The sequence below is a fragment of the Chamaea fasciata genome, unplaced genomic scaffold (genome assembly GCF_029207755.1).
Source record: "Chamaea fasciata isolate MVZ Bird 193981 ecotype frontalis unplaced genomic scaffold, bChaFas1.0.hap1 SCAF_1, whole genome shotgun sequence".
NCBI lineage: Eukaryota > Metazoa > Chordata > Aves > Passeriformes > Sylviidae > Chamaea > Chamaea fasciata.
Genome location: NW_027094086.1, coordinates 57,923,442 through 57,946,320, shown reverse-complemented (window position 1 = coordinate 57,946,320; position 22,879 = coordinate 57,923,442). Strand labels below are relative to the sequence as shown.

Sequence of the window (22,879 nt, the reverse complement as noted above, 5' to 3'; positions counted from 1 at the left end):
CAATATGGAAAATAATACAGCTCTGAAAGTTTTTATCAAGTCAGATCATTTTCTCTGGATTTGATTTTTTAGATCTCATTATGATATGTATTTGAAAAATACCTTATAATTATTTTTTCACAGGTAGTGGGTGTGTGCATATATCAGTGAACATGTGTGTCAGATATCGTCAAGCAAAGAGTTTAGGGTTTTTTGTAGCAACAAAAGCTTTCTCAAATCCTTTCATATTTTGGTTCATATTTTCTTTATGTGTCTTACTTGTGTTGATATTTTTATATGAAATCTGGACTCAGATAATAAGAAATATAGCCTGTGAAAGAAGCAAAATGTAGTTCTAGACAGTTTAAGAAAAGAAACAATCAAACAGATCACAAAAATCCCTCAACAAAACCCAATGATCCCATTCACTGAAAACGATTGACCCAGACAACCCTGTGAAAGACCTGTGAAAGATATCAATTTGTTTTCTTTGATAGGATTAATACATATTTGGCCTCTTTAGAAAGGCTCATTTATTTTCACATGCTGGTTCATGTTAATTTTTAATGTGTTTGTGGTTTGTGCATCATGTGTCTGACAGAAAGATTTCTTTGCTGCTGTCAGTGGTTGGAATGAAGTCTCAACTTACCAAATACATTCTTCATCTGTATTCTGTGTGTGTGTGTACCCTGCAATGAGGCAACGAGTCTCTGTTGAGAACAGCCTCCGTAATTCCTTAATTATGGCTCTGATTAAAAATTTCTGACATTTTACATGCCTGAGACTGCATGCGCCCCTGTACTCTCACACTTGCAGCCTTAGGGTGGATTACATTATTCTTGCCTGCAAAACAATCTGGGGTCTAAAAGACACAAAGAACCCATGGTTGAGATGATGCTGCCCTTTTCTCATTTCTGCAACTGGAGATGTCTTGAATATTCAAGATCTGATTCATTTCTTTCACAAGGCATCTTGATCTGTTACCTTAGAAACAACTGCACAGACACTGGAGGTTCACAGCATATAAAGAACTGGAGAGTGAAGCACTATGATGACTAACTTGAAATGAAGGTTTGAATAAGTGTGTGTTTGCAAAGCTCTCATATTTTAAAGGCTAATAAGGAAAAATGTGGGGTTTTTTTCCCTTACAGTATTCCTAATATATTTACCTGACATGCTACATCTTATGAGCTACTCCTTTTATGTAAGCAGATGATAGTTTTTACTGAATACTATTCTGACTGAGAAATTCAAAATACTAACAATATGTGTTTTCTGTAAATTTACTCTGAGGAGTCATTGCTCACTAAAAGCTGAGAATTTATCAAAGGCTAAATAATACTTTGAAATATGTCTACATAGCCTACTCATAAATAGTAGAAGAAACTGCATCTGTGGTTTTAATGCTAGGAATTGACTTTAAGGGTTTAAAGGTGCTGCAGATGGTGTTTCCTGTGTCTTGTCAGTTGTCCATGAGTGCTGCCCTATGCCACATACTGGTGCTGGCTGTCAGGAGTGGGCTAGAACAGATGTCAGTCAGACACACTCTGAGACACAGCTCATGCCATGTAAACTGCAATGTCTTTCAGCAGCATGTGGGAATAATTAGATCATTTGCATGGAAGAGAAGGAATGTCAGACCTCATTCAGGGAGATGTGCATCAGGAAACAGACACCTGTGTGTCTATTCAGGGGCAAAGAAAGGAAGAAGTTCTATATTGTTCATATATAGCTGAGAATGGAACAAAATAGAAGATTATATTTATGTTGCAGTAATGTGAATGGGAAAGATTGACAAAATAGAATTACTGTATTACTGTTCCTGTGGGAATGACCAGAAGGTATTGTGATCTGTTTTTCCTCAAGTTCCTCTCCTTGGTGTGGAGTTAGGCTGTTGAGACTGTGAGTTTTCTCTTACACAAGGTTCTGTATAGTGTAAGTGGTACCTTGTGAAAACAAGTTACTAAGCCTGAGCATTGTTTTCTTTCAGTGGAAGTCTGTTCAGTGTTTATTCTTATTACAGAGCCATTTCTTGAGGACTTGACATTTGTGTAGAGCAGAGAAATTTTAAAGAGATTTCTTCTATGATTGTTTTCACATGTTTCAATCACTGTGTTCCAAATCCATTTAAAATATGTATGCATTTTTTTTGCTGGCATCTAAAAAGTGGTATTGCAAGTTTCCAAACCTCTCACAGTGATGCTTTCAGAGTAGCAGCGCTATAAATATAACTTAAGGAAAGGCATACAGTGCATGAGGTTCTTAAATTTCCTGCATCAGAAAATCAGGAATGATCCTCATCATTGTCAAAATAGTAGTTGACCTCTAAGTAACACTTAATAACTGGTTAATTCTTAATAGGTGATAATTTATAGTGGTGATCTGATATTTCATTTTCAGCATTATTAACTATTCCCATTGTTATTGTAGGGCTTGACTCCTTACATCCTTGCCTTTTTAATCTTTAAAATGTCTTCTAATCATAATCATATTTTTGTACACAGGAGTCACTGTTACAATGGATTTTAAATATCCCAATAAATTAATATAAGAATCACTAAAGGTAGACAAAAATCTGATATAAACAAAAGGTGTCTCTTCATCTGGTAAGAAGACTTTAAAAATGAGTCTTTGTTTTCTCACCCACTGACTAACTGTTCATTTAACTTTTCATGACTGAAGAGTGATCTCCAGCTTGATTAATGACAGACATGCTACACCTACGGCTTCTTCAAAGAGCTGCTCCTCAGCAGACACACCTACGCTTTAGCCTAAAAGCAGATTTGTAGAACCAGGGCATATGGGATAAGAGAAAAACCCTCTGTATGCACAGCAGACAAGATGTTCACATTCTCACCTCTGACTGCTCTTTGGTAGCACAGCTTCCTTCTGTGCCCATAACTCTGCACCAGAAACCCCAGACGAGAAAAACTTCATTCCGTCTCTTATCATCCCTTTGAACTCTAAGTCTGCTTTTAGACCCCTGTCACATGCAACTTTCCTAATGGAGCACAAACTCTATCATTCTTATTTATTTATTTTATTTTATTTTATTTTATTTATTTTATTTTATTTATTTTATTTTATTTTATTCTTATGAACAAAACCCATATTTGTGCAGAAGTCTTAAGGCCATGCTTAGAAGAGCAGAGTGCAGTTTGGGCAAGTAACTCAAGTCCTTGTTTACAGACTTGAAGAGGGTCACCCGGCATAGGCAGTTCTTTAATGGGGAAAAGGGACTGCAGGGCTGCAGTGCTCGGGACTGTGGTTTTTGTGGTAAAGCTAAGGGAAGAGCTGAAAAAGGGAACAGCAAGGTGTTTAGTGCAACCTGTGAAGAGTCAGTTTCTCTTCACAAGCACTTAGGAATGTAAACAGATTGCAGCTTTGCTGGTTTTGCTCTCTGCTTCCACGCTAATATTTTCAAAAGAAACCTTTGGGATTGCCTCCTTACTGGTGAACACTCATTTGTGATTTTCTGCCCTTCTGTGCTATTTGCAGCTATCTCTAGTGAAAAACCCTCACTGGCTAAGCATCCCAGTGACTCTCTGACCCTGAAGAAAATAATTGTTTGTGGTGCCCAGAGAGTATTAACTGAACACAGGCTGGAGCTCTGAGAACAGACTCCTGACTTGCCATTCTCTGGTGAGTTTGTATATTAAAAAAAAAAATAAAATAAAGAAAATAAACAAAAAAACCAAAACCAAAACCAAACAAACAACAACAAAAAGAAAACCACACATAAAACCCCACAAAGAAACAAACAAAAACCCAAAAAACCAAAAAAAACCCCAAACAAAAACAACAACCTGAAAAAAAACCCATTAAACCACTTAGAGGTGTTTTTGAAAGACTAGATTGTTGATCTGTACATGGTATTAATCATCCATAAAAGTTATATTTATCTTGCACAGGGCAGTCTGAAGGTGACTGAGAAAGGGGATTAGTATTAACCCCATCTCATTTTCAAGATTCTAATAGCTGTATTTTAACAAGTCTATTTTTCATTAGTGGCAAATCATATACTTGTGGTAAACATTACTATAACAATCTTAATAATTTTATAATTTTAATAAAGCAAGTGAAGCTGTTTCTCAATCAATATTTTTCCTTGAAGGGACTGATAGAAAATTTCTTCCTTTGTTTCAATGATAATTCAAGGAACTGCTGAAGATTTAAATTTTCCTTCTCTTGTGAAGGAAAGAAAGCCTTATTTTTCATTAAAGAACAATGGGAAAATCCAAATGATCTGTACTTAAATAGTTCTTGTTCAGAGCATGATGCAATGAGCTATCTTGAGTAGAGGAGGAGTAGGTGTGAAATGTCTAAGGACTTCAGAGTAAAATGTTTCTCACATCTAACCATTGTTAAGATTTCAGGATTTTCCCATTCACCCTTAGGAGGAAACAAGACCTTTCAAAAATGTTATGACAAGAAAGGAAGGGGAGAAAGGAGGGAGAGAGATAAGCCTAAAAATAACAAGTAGGGTAGGACGTTTGTCTAAGATTATCCCAGCCTGGCCTGAAATCCCTGCCTTGAAACAGGCTCAAAGGGTAAATCCACACGGTTCAATGAAGAACAACCTAGACACCCAAGCTGGCTTGCTCAGAGCTAGTTCACTTACAGTTGCACTAACTGTGGATGGTGCTGAGAAATACTGAGAAATACACTGGAGAAAGCACTGCACTGAAGTGGAACAGACAGGCTGCACACCAGTTCCATAACAGATCTGCTTTTGGCTCCATCTTGTAAAGATATTTTGGCTTGCCCATGATTGCAATTTCTATCCAGAGTATCCTGCAATGCCCCAAAAAATGATGCTTAATGCACAGAGATAATGTATTTTGTTACTTATGTAGTAACATCACAATGGAATAATAATTATTAATATCATGGAATATTCAATTTCTATACTGTTTACAAATTTTGTAATTTTATAGTATAAATTGGAATGTCTTACTTGTGACTTTATTTTATTGTCCGAGTGAAAGTAGTATAAATTTTTAAAATATAAATTATGACTTATTTTATTTCATTTGCTTTGTAAGGATGACATATGGAAGAACTATTAATACACTTTATGTTTCTCTGCTTCAGGGCTATTCAGGATTAAAATACTAAATTTTGTTGAAAAATTAAAAAGTGTAGATTATGGGCACATGCATTTTTAAAACCTTTCTATAGTAAGAAAATATAGTCAACTATATTGGTTCACCTTTTGAGAATTTTGAAAGCAGTAACCTTCAAATACCAAACAGAAGCTTTTTTAATACTGTGGCGGAAACCTTCTGGAAATATGAATAATATAACGACCTACTAATTTGTCCTAGAAACAGAATATATTTACATTCTTGATAACAGAAAGAGGGTTGCTATTATTATAGTTGTGATTTTTAAACATACGTGTCCTATACCTGAAAAAGACTCCGGAATAGCATGTTTATTCCTGTTAACACACTTGCTTATATATCTTCTAGGATAAGAGCACCATCTTGTGTTCAGTGTAAATAACTGTTGCAAGGAAGGAGATGTTGCATCACAAAGAATTCAAGAACTATAAAATTTGTTTGTATGTTAAGATACCAGATATCCTTACACATAGCACTCACAATCATCAAAAGAAAATATTATCATTAAAAATAATGTAGAATGAAAATACTTGGTATTTTTAATATTGTATATTAAGTTTATAAAAACTATTTTATATAAAAATAATTATTGGTTCAATTGCAAAAAAGAGAAAGAACCTTTAATAATATTTTCTTTGATTGGTGATTTAATTTAGATTATAGTATTTTAGATTTAAGAATTGATTAGAGACTTAAATTTATTAAAATATATCGGGTTGAATTATGTGCGTAGTTCTAATTTTCTCAGTTTTGCTATGGTCACTATGAATTGTTCATCATGTTGAATATGCTATCTCATTTATTTCTGAACCCATACTTTTGTAGACCTTGACTTAAAGCAGCTTTGAGACACAGGAGAAATAACACAATTGTCTGTTCCCAGCTGTTATTTTTAATCTAATTATGAAGTCAGGGTTTTTTCAGAGAACCACAGAAGGGATGGAAAGGACTTCAGGATATGGTGTAGTCCAATCCTTTTGCTCTAAGCAGGGTCAGCTACAGGCTGTGCCCAGTTGGGTTTTGAATAACCTCAGCAATGGAGACATCACAACCTCTCTTTGTAAACCAGCTCTTGCACAGTGTTTGACCACCCTCAAAGTAAAAGTTAGTTCTTCCATTTAAAGGGAATTTCCCATATTTCCTTTCGTGCTCACTACTTCCTCTCTTGTCACTGGGCATTGCAGAGAAGAGCCTGTTTCTGTCTTCTTTCCTCCCTCACAGTGGGTGTTTGGATATATTGACAAGAGCCTGTTTTCTCAGCCTCTCCTCACGCGTCCAATATCTCAACCCTTTAAAGGCCTTCATGGCCTCTTGCTGTGCTCACTGCAGTATATCTGTGTCCCTTTTGCTCTATGGAGCCCAGAACTCAGCACAACACTGCAGATGTGGTCTCACCAGTGCTAAATAGAGGGGATGGATCATACCTCTCAGCCTGCTGACTATTCTGTTTTTAATGTAGCCCAGGACAGTGGTGGCCTTCTTTGCCACGTGGGCACACTGCTGGCTCAAGGTGACTGTCAAGGTGACCTTACTGCATACCCAAACCTTTTCTACAAGCTTGCTTGTAGAAAATCAGTCCCAGCACATACTGGTGCATGAAATTATTCCTCCCAAGGCACAGGACTTTGCATTTCCTTTTGTTGATCTGCTTGAAGATCCTGTTTGCCCAGCCCACTGAGGCCTCAGTCAGGACTTTTCAGAACTGGTAAAGAGTGGCTTCACAATGATGTGAGTCACCTACTGGGGGGATCACATCAGGACCCAGGAGTTCGTGTCTGTCCAGTTGATTAAATGTTCCCTAACCTCACTTCCGCTCAGAGAAGTCATATTTCTGCTGGGGTCATGTTGTCCCACTGCTACCACCAAAGGATATGTATCCTTTCTATATTTGAGCTTAGCCAGGAACTCATTGTCCATCCATGCAGAACAACTGCTGCCTCCACTTGATTTTCAGCCTGTCCAGATAGACAACTGCTGTGCTGGGAGGAGGTGATCTAACAGAATCAACCAACTCTCCTTGAACCTGTATCTTTCCAGGACCTCCTCCCATGGCATTTGCCCAGCCAGACCCCTCAACAGTGAACTTTTGCTTTTCTGAGGCCCAGAATTATGATTGTGTTTTTTGGTTTATTCCTTCTTTGCAACATCCTGAACTCCATCATCTCATGCTCTTGACATTCACCTTCCCAACAGATTCTTGTTTATAAAAGTATGAAAAGCAGCAGAGGTACTCTCATTGACTCCTTTATTACCTGTGTCAGAAAATTATCAATGCATTCTGGAAACTTCCTGGCTTGTTTGTACCCTGCTGTGTTGCCCTCCACAGATATCAGGCGGTTCAAATCCCCATAGGGACCAGGGCCTGTGACTGTGAGGCTACTTCCAGCTGCCTGAAGAAGATTTCATTGACTGTTCCTGATCAAGTAGTCCAGACACAAAGTACAATATTGGTAGCTTTCCACTAATCATGACTGAAAAGTCATTTGGCTCCTCACTTGGGTGAGCTCTTTGCATTTCTTGCTCTTCTCTCATATAAATGGTGTCTATATAGTGATGGGGAAGACCATGGAGTGATAGAGTACGGCTTCTAGTGTGTGGAGATGTTTGTGCTGCTTTATCTCATTGAAGTTAATGTTAGCAGTAGTTTCCTCTTGTGAAAACATTCACAAGCTTGCTGTCACAAACTGCTTGATCCCACTGTCATCCTGGGTTCTGTAACAGCTTCAGGACTGCATCAGGACCAGATCCATCTGGCTGTGAAAGAATCTGGTTTACCACCAGTTCATTTATCTTTTTGTTATTACTAGAATGTCCTTGATGCAGCACCCTGAGACTCCTTTGCTGTGCCTTTTTATGGGCAAGAAAAGAAGTTCCTCCAACGTACAACAGGACTGAGAAGTTTTCAACTTCCCTTGATGTTTTCATTCATTTTAAAAAAAATACCTTAATTATAGTGGGAGAAATACGTTGTCTTCTTGTTCAGCTTAATCTCTCCAGGTTCATGGGACCACAGAGATGACTTGGCTATTTGAATTTTAGAAAAGTGAACAAGAGGGGGTAGTTTTGTCATTAGTTTTCTGAATCTTACATTTGGGTTTCTCTCATGCTGAACTTGCTGTACTGGTTCTGAAATTGTTTTGCCTCACTATTCATCTTGTTTTGGCATTTATTCACATACAATTTTTTTCTTCCACTGTTCAATAGCACAATTTAAGAAAACTCAAATTTTCATTATTTTTTCTTTCTTTCTCTTGCCTTTTTGCATAATTATTCCTTCTTCTTAAATCTGAAAAAAAGGTATTTTTTATTGCTCTTTATTTTTTCTCTCATCTATGAAACATTTCTTAATTTTTTCTTTTTGGTAGAAAATCTTGCTATTTCTTTTAGTATATAATAAAATAAGCAATTGGCATTGGTTTTCCCTGTAGAGTTCTCTTTCTTCCTCTTCCTTTCACTTCCTTGCTACCTTCCTTTAGTTCTCCTTTTCTACTTACCACCACTATAGTTCTGAATTCAGACAGCACTCTGTCCTTCCCACTTCTAAGATCCTTCATATCACTTAGAAGGTTTTTTGGCATTTTGTTTTTTGGTGGTTTTTTTTTTTTTTTTTTTTTGCTTTTCTTTAATAGCATAAACTATTCTCTTCTGTCAAATATTTGTTTATTTGCTTTTGTTTTTAATATTTCCCCCTTGTTCCTGTATCACTCCTTGAACTTTCTCCATTTGATATTTGGGTCTTTTTTTTGGTACATTTTCTATTTTGAATGGGTGTCTCTTTAGATCTTAGGTTTCTCACTTTTTCTAATTTTTTTTTTTTTTCTCTGAGTAGGCAGTGAGACTGTTTCTGCATGTGGGAAACCTCCCAAAAGATCCTCACCTTGCCTGGAAACAAGCATTGCAGCTAGAGTGTGAAAGGATGATTATGCCTCTGATGTGTTACCTACATGATGTGTTACATCATGATGTGGCACAGTATCCTCCAGGCTCAGACTTCACTGTCCCCAAATGACAGCAACAGATAGATATGGACTGTCCCTAAATATCCTCCCTTTCTAATATGTGCATGTGAGGCTCTTCTGATCTGTCCAGCATAAAGTAGAATCTCTTCTGTAACAAAAACAAAATGTGACCAGGTTCACTGCATCTCAGGAGATATATACCTCTGGTATACCACATTTAGAAACAAAAGTTGAACAGTGGACAGGCAGGTTGATGTCTTCTGGCTAAGAGTTACAGTATACGTACAGTGTTATATTTGAGTGAGTGGTTGCATATTTGGGGTGTGCACTTTGATTTTGATGGCATTTACTATTTGCTTAACACACCATAACTGCTTCAAATAAGCCAGTTATGGATATCTTAACTTAAACACTTATTAGTAAGTGGATTTCTTGACATGATATATGGAGTCATTAAGTTCTACAGTATAAATCCTTTGTATTGGGCTTTGTTTGCAAACCACTAAACCATTCTCTCTGCTATGCATTCATGTTGTCATAGGAACTGCTTCTAAAGTTGCAGAAGAGAACAATTTCCATGAAGTATCAAACTCAATGTATCAGTAATATGAGCATCTATAATCAGAGCACACAATAACTGTGTTCTGATTAATGAAGGGTCGTAGTTTATATTTTAACTCTCCCTAAAAATAATTATAATAATGCTTTTGAGTTGTTTGAACTAAAAAAATACATAAGGAGTTAATTTTTGACAATTTGACACTGACAAAATTTGCATCTCTTCTAAATTACAGAAGGCTTTCTCATTTAAAGAAGAGATATGAGGAGTATTTATCTCTGCTATATGATACATTTTTGGAATAGTAGCTTCACAACCCCAACACCTAATGATCTCCCAATACTTCTGAAAACACCATAGTTTGGCAGAATTTTCAGTACCTTCCAAAGGCTTTCAGGCAGTTTCTTCACAGTAATAATGTATGGCCATCAGTAAAACCATTTTCCTGGAGCTTTAATCTGCATGACTCTCCTAGACCATGGGCTTCAGGGACACTGAAGACTGTTGTGCTTCTTTCTTTACCTTCATACTTGTGACCAAAAGGGTGTTCCTCAACTGTAGCCTTTTTCATGACTAAAATGTTTTCAGAATAATTTTGCTTTCTCTGTGTATAAACGGTCAGGCACCATTGATCTGCGCCCTTAAGTATGTATATTCTTTGAGTCACACAAGTTTTGTTTACAAAATTGAGGTTTCAGCAAAAACTTTAACAGATGTTATTTTTCATACATTGGATCAGTCTAACAGCTAACTCTTTTCATAGCAGCCCATAGGGTGATATCTTTTGGATCTGTGTTTAAACTGTTGATAACACATGGTGACTTCCCAGCAATGTTTGGAAGCCAACCCACTACATCCATGACAGTCATGCTAGGGAAAGGTTCTGTCATTTTAGACTGAAACAGAGAACCTCTTACCACTATTTACAATAGTGGTAATTTATAATTACCACAGAATTATAAAAAGTCCATGACTTGAGTGCTCTTCATGTTGCATTTCAAATATTTAATGAGCTCAAGGGACGTGTTGTATCACTTTGTCCTGTTATAAAATACATGTCCACTCCTAGATTTGTTTATAGAGGAGAGATGAATGATTTGCTAATCTACTATCATTTATAATTTCTCTCATTTTTAGCCCCTTGTGAAGCCAACACATTCTTCTGCCACAGTAACATGTGTATAAATAATACACTGGTCTGCAATGGACTCCAGAACTGTGTGTATCCCTGGGATGAAAACCACTGTAAAGGTAACATGTAGAATTGAAAAAGTTGTCATTTGCACTGCATGAGATACAGCATATGATCCTCAGTTTCTTGCTAAGTGTGTGCCAAATGGGTGAAAGCTCAGGAAGAGTAACTTGGGGAGAGCATACATTAAGCCACAGAGAAAATGAAGGGAGGTAAAAAAATGCCAGTTGATTTTACTTTCAGTGTTTTCAATTTTTTCTCTGGTGTTGCATTGGTTAAGTCCTGCTGTCTGTTTATGCACTTCTGGGAGGCTTTCTGATCACTTGATCTCTGCTTTCCGTACAGCCTAAAGTATAATTAAAAGTAATATTTTGGTTCCTTTACCATAGTTACCTTTTTAGTTAAGTAACATGAGTAGCAGGTGTCTTTTAGCTGCATGCTATGCCCATAATAGACATGGTGGTCTTATAAAGGAAGGTGGAATTAACATTGTAAGAAAGCAACCAAATCTACCCATAATCAAGTGAAATTAAAGTGCAAGGAACAAGCACAGGAAATCAGATGTAATATTTTTTTCATAGGCAGGGAGCAATAATCCTACCCGTGTGCTGACAATGGTTTCTAAATATTTCTGTGGTTCTGATTGAAAGAAAGAACAAACCAGCCCCAAAACAGCCTCTGTATTGTCTTCAGGGAAAAGAGCTTAACTAACTTACATTGCAGGCTAGGGAGAGAGTTTGCTTCTCTCTTGTATCCCCCTGTCTCCCCCCCTACTGCAGATTTGTTCCTGAAAACATGGGATATGCCAAATTTAGGAACCAATCAAGAAAAAAAATTCAGAAGGAGGTGGATTAGCAGTCAGCCCATAAGTCTACTGAAGCCTGTAAAATCCATACAAGCAGTGCAATAGGGTAAAACACAAATGAAAACATATATTTCGAAAGAACACAGCTAAACTGTGGCATAGCATAATATTCTTCAAAGAAATTAAACAGACAATTGGGAAAAGATTATTCATTCTGTGGTTCATCACAACAGAGGAAAACAGAAAAAGGTTCACCACTCTTCAATTTCCAGAATGATTTTTATCTTTCCTTCATCAAGTATCTTTTATCAGGTCTTGTGCATTTATCCTCTCTTGTTTTTCTGACTACAAAAAGGAGGTTTGCTGATTCCAGCAAAAACGTTTGCTGCAGTGTTGCTTTTTCTGACTGTTTTTTCTCCAGAGTCTGTGTCAGTCAGTTAGAGAAACACTGAGTGAATCTACAAGCTTGGACAACGAACTACTGAAGAGTAAAGTTTTGGTATCTAGGAGATTATGAAGAGATGAATGTTCCTGTTTTGGTGCCAATAACTTTCATTTCAAAGGCTTTTTGTTAATTCTTTTTATATGTTTTAGGTTGCCAGGAAAAATTACACTAAACTGGGTTTTGGATCTTAACCACAATTGTCTTGCTATGCCTGAGAGACTGATGCAAACACTTTCAACTTGAATTTCTACAAGGCTCAGTCTGCAGCCTTTTATGAAAGCAAACCACAGAGAAAGACTGGTTTTATTTCACTATTTTACTGCATTTTTCTGCTATATTCACAATGCAGAATTTGCTGACTGACTTATCAGAGGGTCCTGACTAAAGGGTAGTAGTTATGATCAGGTTTTGGATTTTGATGGCTGTTCAGAAAAGTTTTGATAATTAATAGGAAAAAAAAAAGGACAGAAATAACTTGCACAAATTTGTGGGTTTTTTTTCCCTTTCTGAAATCTAAACTTGAATAAATTTTCTGTTTTCTCCTGATTTAGCATTTTCATTGAATGCTGTCAAAATTCCCATTCAGCTCACAAATATTAGACCTTAAATCCTGTAAAATCTTGTTCTTTCATAGGACCTATTATCCTAGCTGCATATATTTACTAGGAGAGAGAAAATAATGAAGAGAACATCTGTAAACTTCTTGGGGGCTTCAGCAGCCAAATGGAGTTCAGAGGTGACACTGAAGCCATCTGCTTGTTATGGTGGTTGCTTTTTATAAAAAAATTAAATAATTCTTTCATTTAATTAGGCTTGTAATATACCATGAATAAATAAGTTTCCAAGTGAATAGGCACACAAAGGATTTGTGTGTTGCTTATTTGACTTTCACAAATACCTGATTTCTTCCTCTTTTCTTTTTTGTTGGTGAGATTGATTAAGTGAACTCAGACATAGACTAGGGTCAGCCTTGCAGTAATCTGTGAACCCATCATAGCTGTTTTTATGCTTGAACTGCAATTAATGCTGTGCTTTTTTTTTTTTTCCTTTTTTTTTTTTTTTTTTTTTTTTCTTTCTTTTTATTCCCTGTCACACAGAAAAAAGAAAAGCAAACCTATTGGACCAACTTACCAATACCAGCGGGACTATAATTGGGGTGACTTCTTGCATTGTGATCATCCTCATTGTTGTCTCTATTATAGTACAGATCAAGCAGCCTCGTAAAAAATTTGTCCAAAGGAAAACAGACTTTGATCAAACAGTGTTCCAGGAGGTGTTTGAGCCTCCTCATTATGAGTTATGCACCCTTAGAGGGACAGGGACTACAGCTGACCTTGCTGACGTTGCAGATGACTTTGAAAATTATCATAAACTGCGGAGATCCTCTTCAAAATGCATTCATGACCATCACTGTGGATCACAAGTGTCTAGTATTAAGGGCAGCCGTAGTAACCTTAGCACAAGAGATGCTTCTGTCTTGACAGAAATACAACCCCAGCCTGTAAAACCACTTGTTCAGCCCATGAACAGGAGAAATATCCTTGTCATGAAGCATAGCTACTCACAAGATGCTGCAGATGCGTGCGAGATAGACGAAATTGAAGAGGTGCCAACCACAAGTCACAGGCTGTCCAGACATGATAAAGCTGTTCAGCGGTCAGTATCAATAGATTTTTGATGAAGACTATTGTGTAAGGACTTGATTGCTCAAACCTATTCACTCTTTGTTCAGTAAAGACATATTTTCTTTTTTCTTTATTGTTTAAATTTCTGTTTCCTGATAGCACATGCCATTATATTATCTTTCGTTCTGTCGCTCTTTCTCATCTCTGTTCCTCTTTGCTGAAGGATTCTTTATCTCCATTTTACCTTTCTACTTTCTTCCTTTCTTTTTCTTTTACTGTTTTGTATACCCACATGCATACACACACGGATCAACACAGAACAGGCAAAAATTTTAAAAACCAAAGAAGATTGTGTGAATTTAGTTTTTGGAACAGCCACATACATGTGGTTTCCTTGTAACTGAGGTGGCCTTGAATATCATCTACTGTTGCTCTAATGTCTCTAAATAAATTCATCAATAAATGAAAGATACATGTATCCATTTTGATGCAGAACATAAAAATTAGAAACACCGTCCTCGGGCAAGGAAACCCACTTTCCTCATAGAACATTACCTTTTATATAATGAATTATAGTATTTCAGAAACTTTACTGTATCTGTTCCATTATTGATCACAGTATTTTGTTTGTCAAATAAAAATAGGTAGATTAGAACATGAGACAACATAATGAACTTATATATTTACATATAAGAAGGAAGTTAAAGGGAATCTTTCTAATCAATAAAAAAGCAAAATCAAGCATAGTATTTTTAATAAAAGAGCTATTTCTTCTGTATATTTCACTTTGAATCACTTTAACTATGAATAATTAAAAGTTTACAAGGAAAAGAAAAACAAAATTATGAACAATTTATATGAAAAGGAACATAACTCTTTTTTAATATGTGTTTTGTCTTGCATGCATTATTGATTATCATGTTACTATTTACATACCCTCCATATTTACTTTGCACATTAAGGCATTTCCTTCTCTTAAAAATATGTTATTTTGTTATTTTTATTCAATTGCATGTCTATGTAAATTACTTCATGAATATTGATCAGATTATCAAAGTGTACTCTTTATTAAGTATCTATATGCATATATTACTTTGCAATGCAAACACTATTATTTTGAATGAAATAGCCATAACATTCCAGGTTCTGCCTCATTGGGTCTCTAAGCAAACATGAGTCTGAGTACAACACAACTAGGGTCTAAGAGAAAAACCTGAGGTAAGTAAACGTACCTATACAGCAATTGAACCATCTGTTGCTTTCCATTTTATTTATTATATTGCTAAAATGTATATTAAGTCTCAAATTTTATGTCATCTTGTATGGAGTCAGGTTTGAATGGTAAAAAATCTGAAATCCAGATGACCGCTTTAGTATTGCAAATCGAGCAAAATCTGTTAATTCCTTATTCTTGACAGAATTACAGTCAGCCCCTAGCAAAAACAAGCTTCATTCCGACTGCATCATAAGGTCGTGTGCTTTGCATGGCTCTTGCATTTCATTAATTTATTTATTAATTTTTATTTATGGAAATAAAAGTTAGAGGCCCAGCATGTGAAATAGAATGTAAAACTTGGCAATTTAACTTGTCAGTAAGATGTGGAACTATGTGTTTTCAGCTCATTTTTTTCATCCAATCTTGTGAAGTGCTGGGGGAAGAGTGTGTGTTAGTAAAGATAAATTTAGAGATTCTCTAGCACTAAGGTTAATGTTTTAAATTAAACATAATTTTTGGAGTATTTTCCATGACTTTTCATTTTGCATATTTTTTATCAGCATGTAATAGGCATAATCGCAGATGTTTATAATGGAGTTATAGATAGGTGCTAGTTTGTCAGTTTATATATGTGTATATATAAACATAGATATGTGTATATACATTTTTATGTGTATATATGTATAAAGGAACTTTACAGTTAAATAATCCATTAATTGTTTTATTGCCTGTAGATAGTTTAAGTAAATATTTTTCTGCTTTTTTTTTCTTTCCCCTCAGAGAGATCATATTTTAACTTAGTTTTGATTTCAGACAACTATTCATGCAAGCTCTGAATGGAAAAACCTATAATGAACCATTTGAACCATCTCAGTTCTTTGAAGGAGAGAGTGGACAATTTTTCAATTTAATTTATTTGCCTTTATGCAAACCTAAGAAGTATAGACATTATCTTACCTTCTTAGCAAGACATTCCCTTTGCACAAAAATACATTTCTTTTGTAATTTGGTTTCTGGCCACAAAGTGCTCCTTAGTTATTAACTATATTCGCAGATTTGCTGAAAACTCGAGGAAGAAATTAGTTCCTGAGACTGTCTTTTTATTTTTATTTTTTTTAACCATACTTTTCTTTAAGTTGATCCATTTTATGTCTGTTATTTACTTGTATGTTGTGTGATATGTGGAAGAAGATTTACATTGAACTTTTGTTATATGTACATTGTTTTCATTATATAGACTGCTTGAGAATAGTGCGCTCCTGGGTGATTTTGAACATGCTACAATGAAATGTGAAACTATCGTCCTTGGAAACACCAGCTAGAGGTTTTATGGACTCTGACCAGCTATTCTCTTATCATGAAAAAATTCAGCAGTGTTGAGTAAAATTACTAGAAGGCAATAAGACTTTGGTTATTACACTTATCAGTCATTTCTCTTTTTCTTTTTCTCTCTTCTTTTTGTTGCAAGTAAAATTCCCAATTTCAGGAACAATTTATTGAAATCAGGTATTTAGCCATTCATAATCACTTCAATAGAAACGTTTGTTGGATAAGCATCTAGCAATATGACTGAATTTGACATTGAGAAACTAATCTGCATGTATGTTACTGAATATTTGAGTTGGCAAAAATCCCTTTGTTAGAAACATTGTAAAAAGCATGCATTCACAGTTATTGCTGTTACTGTTCCATTTCTGTGTCATATGCTTGCTACTTGTAACTTTTATATAAAAATACATAAAACAATGTATAATGATTTCGTACCTTGAGTTTAATGCAATGTTTTCTTTACCTAATTAACTAATCCTGTGTAAATCAGGAGATAAGCTCAAACTGTAGTTTCTAGGAACTTGAAACACTTGATATAGCAGAGAATCAGCTGTCTCTCATCCCTCAATTACCAAACAGAATGCATAATTTTTTAAAGATTTAAATTAATTCATAATAGGTTGATCACCTAATTTCAGTTAAAAGGTTTATGATAATATATGTGTTCCATTCTGTATTTTGAACTAATTTATTTCCATGGCAATTATGAGGAAGTTTGCTTCAGTACAGTAGAGTAGCAGATTTTAATCAGTTACACAAATCTTGTGGTTGGGTTCCAACTTTGGAAATACAGACATAAACCGTTTCCTTAAGCAAAATAAAATTACATTTGTAATTCAAGCTGTAAGTATTAGTAACCAACCCCAAAATCAAGTTGGAGAGATTATGTTGTTATGGAATTATTATAGGTTTAAGAGCTAATGTTATGTAAAGTAGAAAGCCCCCTCATCTAAGAACTCAATAACCATTCATAAAATCATAGTTTCATTATCTATTTAAAGTGTATCTTCCAAATTCTTTTCCAAAACAAATCTCAGCTCCTTTGAAACATCTTGCATCATTCATGGTTGTTAGGTTCTTCTGCATAAAAATGTTGCTAGCGTTATTGGAAAAAGTGGAAGAATTCCATCTATCTTCCTAAACTATAAGTACATGGGAAAAAAGAAAACTGAAAAGACTGACATAAAAAATACAGTAGTCTATATGAGCTATTTAAATATAGAATATATAATTTGCATAATTAAAAAACCAGAAAATCTGATTTCTACAACTGTGACTTAATAGTGACATGAGAAGAAGGGCTTCAGATATTTGACTACTTTTATATTTATAATGTATTTTACAACTATTTTTTTAGCTTGAATAATTTGTTTGTTTTCACACATTAGCTGCCAGAGTTCTCTGTCCTCTGTAGTCATTGAGAGTCTTTGAGTCATCCCTCAGTTACATGGGTTTGCAACATGCACTAATAGTTCATTTCCAGATCAGTAGCTCTTCATATGTTCATATGATTTATCACTGTTTTTTTCCTTAACCTTTCTGAGTCCTAGCTCATCACCTTTTTTTAAGTATATTGTGTCAAAATATTTGCCACATCCATGCTTAAAAGGGATGCACCCATGCATCTATTATAAAATAAAGGAAGAATTAAAGACTTTCTAAAAGAAGTTCATATACATGCAGACATTTGTATGTATATATATAAATATTTACTATTGGAGATAGTGTATAAATAAATATATAAGAAGAAATCTAAATATTAATTTAGCTTTGAATTAACTATATTGTTCTCACAGAAAAATGCTGAACCTTTTTTTTTTTAAAGTTGCTGTATATTTTTATTTAAGTGCCTAAATCCCACTGTAACACAGAGTTTTTCAACTCCCTCCTAGACAAATACACAATAAAATTAATTTTAATATTTTTCCAGTGAAGTGTTAACTGAAAAAACTGAACTGGAGAAGACATATATATTAATAATTACATTTCATGCTCACCCTAGCTTTCTTTTGAAAATATCTAATTTTGCCAGAGAAAAAGGAGGGAGAAGCATAAAATGTTGTGTAAACAGACCAAGTTAAGGAAAGTGAGAATGGTAATGCTTGATCCTGAAAACTCCTTTAGAAACATATTGCCTAATAGCTAGGTGCACTTTTAAACAAAAAACATTTTAAGGACAAATTATGTGTATATTGGGGTAAGAGGGTCAAATTATAGCTATTAAAAAAATAAACAAAAATTAATTCAAACACAGATAAAATACTATAATTAAAATATTTAATTTCAAGTAACTGAATTCTTTGTAAAGTCAGTGTGAATAGTAGCCTAGTCCACTATACCGCAAACAGTAAAGATAATACTTGCTTCATATAACACAATAGTAGGATATTTTAATGTGATCTGTGAAACTCAGAATATTAAAATAAAAGGGATTGTTGCTGGGAGTAACCAGTTTTCCTTTCCTATCAGTATTTTTCATTCTTATGAATGCACTTGTTTAAAACCAGAAAGAAGTTCAAACAAGTTTTCAATTTTATGGAAAGGAATTTTGGATTAAATTAACACAGCTGTATGTATTAATATTGCATAACACAGTAAATACCATGGATTAGCTGAGTTGCTAATCCCAGCTTCATGCATTTTACCTCATGTTTGCCTTAAACAAAAAAGAAAAGAATGATATTTAGTAGATAATTCTGGTTTGACTGGTGCAATGAGTGTGATCTGTAACCATGTTGACAGTATGCTTATTTCTTACATACTTTTTAAAAATTAGGTTTTGTTATCAGAGTGCATTGAAATATTGTTTATAGTTTTGTGGTTTGGTTTTTTTCCCCTCCTTAGACACAGTGCTATGTATATACTTTTCTTTTTGCATGATAGTTGAACAGCCACATCCAACCTTTTTTGTCTGCTCCAGGAAACATGGCCTTTGCAATTTATCAAGGGCTTTCTGCAATATCATTTAAAAGCCTCAGGAACTTCATATTGTAAATTATCCTCATCTAAACTTTTCTCTCTTCACAATTCTATAAACAGCTTTGAAAAAAAAAAAGGCTCTGATAAATGTTAGCACCTTATCCTTCTATTTTTCTCAATTTTTATGCTGGAGATATTCTCTTGAACCTATCAACAATGTAACCAGTAAGAGGGAATAAGAGAAAGTAGGAAGGTTTCTTGTTAAAGAGAAATTCTTAGCTCCCACACTCGCCCACGCCCCCCAAAAAATCAGACAAAGAAAAGAAACACAGAAATGTATTATACTTGGAAGAAGAATATAAAGGACTTTTCTTCATACCTATTCCCAAATTTGAAAACATATTTAGGACTGATAAATACTTTAACCACCAACATGTCCAGCTCTGAAAGACAGAAGTAATACTTTGCAGAACACTGTCTTTTGAACACAAATTTGAATTTTTTTTGTGTGTCTTCTAGTTTATGTGTAAATCTCCCTGATAACACAAAGATATTTCAGCTGAGGGAGCACAGCTGAAGTACTAAGGCATATAAAAGGACAAAAGCTGCACCATGCAAAACTCTTTTGAGCACAGAAGTCTATATCTGATGTGAAAATATCTCCCCACTCATGACTCAGCACTTGATGTGAAGTCTTACACTCACGACTCCACTGCTCTTCATCATTACCTTAGGATCCTCTCTCTTTACACTTTGATGATCACTTTACATCTTTATCACTTGCTGCCTTTCATTTCTGTCCACAGTGAGTTTAGTTGGAGTTTAGTTCCGTTCCCATCTCACCTCAAAATTCACTGAGAATGCTGGAATCCTACCAGCTCTCTGCCTTTGTGTTGCCCTTGAATCCCCCAAGCTTTTTCCCATCTGTCGTTTTAGAGCCATCTTAATCATACCTTGCCTATAAACAGCAAAATGAAAACATGAGATCTCAGTATATCCTAATCACCCTCAATTTATGTAGCACAACAAAAGCTGTGAAGGTGCACTGGAATGGACAGGGGGATGGGCTCATTAGACATACTGAGTTGGCATTTTAGTAACTGTGCATCAGTGTTGTCTGGGCTGTTTACCTCCATGTGTTGGCATGACTGCTCCTGTGATATCCATACCTCAGTGTTCATCCACCATTTTTCTTCTCCCAGTGTATACCATTGTCAAAATATTTCCAGCACTCCTAAGTTTTCTTCTGTGCATTATTTATATTAGTGTGTATCTCACAACATAAATCCTTGTCTTAGTCTCCTTCATGTACCCATTAACACAGTGCACAGCCTGGAAAACACCTGCCAATGGTGTGGCAGAGCTATCATCAGCAAGGTAAGAACATCAGCTACCAGAAGAAGCAGGAGTTGCTGCTTCCATCCGTTTTCTTTCCCAGGAAAAGGAATTGTCCTAATCCACAATCTCCAAACAAAGTCATTATGGGAAAAAGGGGTAGCTGCTATCCCCTTCAAACAATGAATCCTAACTGGGAGAAGAGAGACAAATTGAGAAGCCCATGATGAAAAATGGAAAGAACAAGACTGCTTAGATTTCTTTACCAAAGTAACAGGTCTGACCAACACTGTGCAGCATCATTTCATCTCTTCATTCTCAGATAAAGGTAAACTGCAATTCAAGCCTTCTTTATCCCAAGGAGAAGGATGCTACAACTGTGAGTACCAATTCTATTCAGACCTCTGGGAGGACTTAAAAGCTTCTTGCATAAGTGTAGGCAGACAAGGACTTACTAGGCCTATGAGGGTAGCCTTGTGCTGCGACATGCAGCATCTGCAACATACAGTTATTTATATATTTTAAGCTTTCCATTCTTCAGTCAGTCCTCCTGAGTTACAGAGAGGTACATAATAAACACACTCAGCTACTTAAAAAAATGGTGGCTTTACAGAAAAGCAATTCCTTGGTAATTCTTTTAGTTGGATGTGAAAATACCTGTGGTGCTTGCTGCAGCTACTGTGAAAATATAGGTGGGTTTGTTGTTGTTGTTGTTGTTTGTTTGTTTGTTTGTTTTTTTCCCCCAGATCCTAAATTAATGTATCTGGTTAAATGAACCATTCAGCTGAATCAACTGCATTACTAAATGAAAACACCTTTCATCTGAGATGTTACTTGTGAAACTGCAGTGCCTGATTCATGCTTTAGTCACATCCTCCTTCTAGATCCTGCTTTTTTCTGAGTTCAGTGAAAGTTTTAGTTACGAAAAATTAGTTTGTTGTAAGTGAATGGCTTTCACCATCTTTAGTGAAGCCAAAAATACAATTTATACTGGGGAAGGAGAGCTTCATTCTCATTTCTTAGCGCTAGAGGAGTTTTCAACACAAGTCATCTACTCCTTCCCTCTGTTTTAAAAATCAGTGATATAAAGCAAAACTAATGCTCTATACTTTGGTAATCCTTGTACGATTAAAAAGAAAGTAAAACAATGAAAGAGAACACCAGAAATCTAAAGTAAGCATATTGTCCCAATGATCAAAGTAACAAAAATATTTTCAGAAGTTACAGTTGAACCCTTAGTTACTCTACAAGCCCAATCCTAGCCTTCATTTTTAAAATCAATTTTGTATTATCATGCGACAAAATTCAGCTGAGGAATATGAGTGATTTTATATTTGTATACCAATTTAAAATTACAAATTGAACATTTAAAAATCTGTAAGGTGCTGATATCCTTTATTTTAAACCCAGCTGATTTTGCTAGTCAGAAAGAATTACTGTGGTTTTTTTCAGAGATAAGTCTCTGCATTTTGAGGTTTTTTTGCCAAATGGAAGACATTTTTAATTCCTTTCCAACATTTTCACTCCCACATTCTACTGACTAGTTTTGGTGCAGAAAACACCCATGGGGTGATTTTGTTTGATATTCTGAGCATATCTGGCACCTCTTAAGTAATGAAACAGTACATTACAGCTCTGCCTGCAGGAAGAATTTCTTCAACTGTTATCTAAGTTGCATGGCCAAGATCCAGGCCCTGAGACTTGTGCTGTCATTTGAGAAAAACTTTAGTGACATAAAGTATCTTGTTAGCTTTTAGTGTCTTGGTAGAAGGTCTACACCAATCTAGGCAAATATTATCTAACTAGAAATAATTTAATCTTACATTTTTAAAATGTCGACATGGCATCTCCATTTGTTAATATCGCCGTCTCTTTGATGATTGAAAAAGAGAGTGATGTTAACATAGAAAACTTAGAGTTCATAGCAGAAGGCAAAAAAAGTTTATATGACATTTTTATTAAATATGCTACAATTTTCAGATCTGCATTTTTTTCTTTTAATTCAACTAGACTTCTTCGTTTTACTCCTCCCTTTTGTGATGTAGACTTCATAACCTTTATATGTCTATCAGATTAGCATCTCTTCTGCAATTCAGTAGCTTATGGGGACTCAAAAAGAAAAAAATACTTCTTGTGCTGGCGTATGGTATACAGCTTTATAAAATGTCTATCAAATATCATTAGAGTTTAGCTGGATCACAATGTGCTGCTAGAAAATTATTAAATTAGAGATGCATACAAATAAAAACAGGTAATTGCTCTAGAAGTTCTGCACACTTTTAGTTCTCTAAGATTTTATTATTCAACTGGAGTTGATCAAAAGAGAATTCTCAACAGGCATAAACTTTTATAGAAATCTCAACAGGGACATAAACTTTATATCGGAAGAA

At 35.2% G+C, this 22,879-nt stretch overlaps 1 protein-coding gene across 1 annotated transcript in view; it reads left to right on the top strand.

Annotated features, from left to right (window-relative positions):
- Positions 1-19,270, top strand: part of NETO1 (neuropilin and tolloid like 1) — a 66,899-nt gene extending 47,629 nt beyond the window's left edge. Inside the window, exons 8-11 of the mRNA XM_066184395.1 lie at positions 10,761-10,874; positions 13,163-13,721; positions 14,834-14,908; positions 16,144-19,270. Of these exons, the coding sequence (XP_066040492.1) occupies positions 10,761-10,874; positions 13,163-13,721; positions 14,834-14,894 (734 nt within the window). The 3' untranslated portion in view covers positions 14,895-14,908; positions 16,144-19,270. The remainder of the gene's footprint in view (positions 1-10,760; positions 10,875-13,162; positions 13,722-14,833; positions 14,909-16,143) is intronic.
- The last annotated feature ends 3,609 nt before the right edge of the window (positions 19,271-22,879 follow it).